Source organism: Limulus polyphemus, unplaced genomic scaffold, assembly GCF_000517525.1.
Source record: "Limulus polyphemus unplaced genomic scaffold, Limulus_polyphemus-2.1.2 Scaffold12312, whole genome shotgun sequence".
Classification (NCBI taxonomy): domain Eukaryota; kingdom Metazoa; phylum Arthropoda; class Merostomata; order Xiphosura; family Limulidae; genus Limulus; species Limulus polyphemus.
This window is the reverse complement of record NW_013677922.1, coordinates 12,154-13,669: the sequence shown is the minus strand read 5'-3', so window position 1 is coordinate 13,669 and position 1,516 is coordinate 12,154. Positions and strand designations below refer to the sequence as shown.

Sequence of the window (1,516 nt, the reverse complement as noted above, 5' to 3'; positions counted from 1 at the left end):
AAATGCGTCTGTAGCTTTTTACCCCAAAAACTTTTGAAACAAAACTGGTCTAATACAGAACAATTACAACTTTTATTCCTGATAAAATAAATCATTAAACTAAACGATTATTTTTCAAGAACATTTGAAAATATTTAAGCCGTGTTAAATATAAATTTAACTATTATTTAGTGTTCTATATGGTGTGAAAATGCTTTATGTAGATTTCACCTACTGCTATTACTATCCCTTTCTGCCGGTATATTCTCTGAGAAAATGACAGGTGTCATCAAATTTTCATAACTTTTATGTTTTTGTGCCAAGTCTTCTTATAACTAAAAAATATAATAAGCGCCTTTCTGTGGTAATTTGGTTCCCCCCAAAAATGAACTTCCATTTTATCATATAGTTTATTAGATGCCGTGTTTGTGATAATATGTAAGAAAAAGTCGTGGTCCATTTCAAGTTGCAGAATTTATCAAGACTTTTTTATTTTGCTTATTTAATTATCATCGAAATTCAATTATACTTAATAAACAAAGAGGGTGCTTGGTATTTTAAAAGCAGGATCTTTTATTTGATTTATTGATTTTAGTATTAGACTCAGTAAAGTTGAAAATTAAAGTGGTTTAAGTAGGTGTTGTCATCCTGAGCTTGGAAGTTTCCTTTTGTGCAACATCATCCAAGGCTGCTTGGTTGTTTTGTGGGTTGTTGTTTTTTTGTTGTTGTTCTTGTTTTTTCTGGATGTGTGGTAATTATGTCTCTTTATTGTTTCAAAACCTAATTCTTGAAAAAAAAAACTACCGTATTGATCTATCGAGAGAACGTGCTAATGCATCTTAATAAGCATAAAGTAGGCTTAGCTCTCATTAAGCCTATTTTGTACTCGATAATTTGGTCTTGTTAGTTCCAACCCAAATTTATTGAAGCTAATATGAAATTATCCATGCTAGAAAATAAATCAAATAACCGTTTCATAACCTATGTATAAAATATTAATACCTTATGTGCACAAATATTACAGCTCCATTTAGCTGCTTTATATCAATTTATAGGAAATTGTTCCGACAACCATTGTAACAGTATGCCTTGTCAAAATGGAGGTACATGTATGGCTGCCAGTGAAGATAGTTACAGATGTTCCTGTCCTCTCGGCTACTCTGGTAAGGCTACCAAAATAATGTATTCATTATATAATATTTCTGCTACATTACAAACACACTCTGAATAAGTATCTAAAATGTGTACTAAACTGTTTGATGTTAACACATAAACTGTACACCTGTTTGATTTTAACACATAAACTGTAGAAATATTTGATGTTAACACATAAACTGTGCAACTGTTTGATGTTAACACATAAACTGTACAACTGTTTGATATTAACACATAAACTGTAGAAATGTTTGATGTTAACACATAAACTGTACAACTGTTTGATATTAACACATAAACTGTGCAACTGTTTGATGTTAACACATAAACTGTGCAACTGTTTGATGTTAACACATAAACTGTGCAACTGTTTGATGTTAAC

General features: G+C 30.5%; 1 protein-coding gene across 2 annotated transcripts in view; it reads left to right on the top strand.

Annotated features, from left to right (window-relative positions):
• Positions 1 to 1,037: 1,037 nt before the first annotated feature.
• LOC106476966 (agrin-like) overlaps positions 1,038 to 1,516 on the top strand; it is an 8,870-nt gene continuing 8,391 nt past the window's right edge. Inside the window, exon 1 of one of the 2 annotated variants that reach the window (XM_022380696.1) lies at positions 1,038 to 1,142. In XM_022380696.1, the coding sequence (XP_022236404.1) occupies positions 1,064 to 1,142 (79 nt within the window). In that variant the 5' untranslated portion in view covers positions 1,038 to 1,063. The remainder of the gene's footprint in view (positions 1,143 to 1,516) is intronic. The other variant, XM_022380697.1, reaches the window with a different exon arrangement.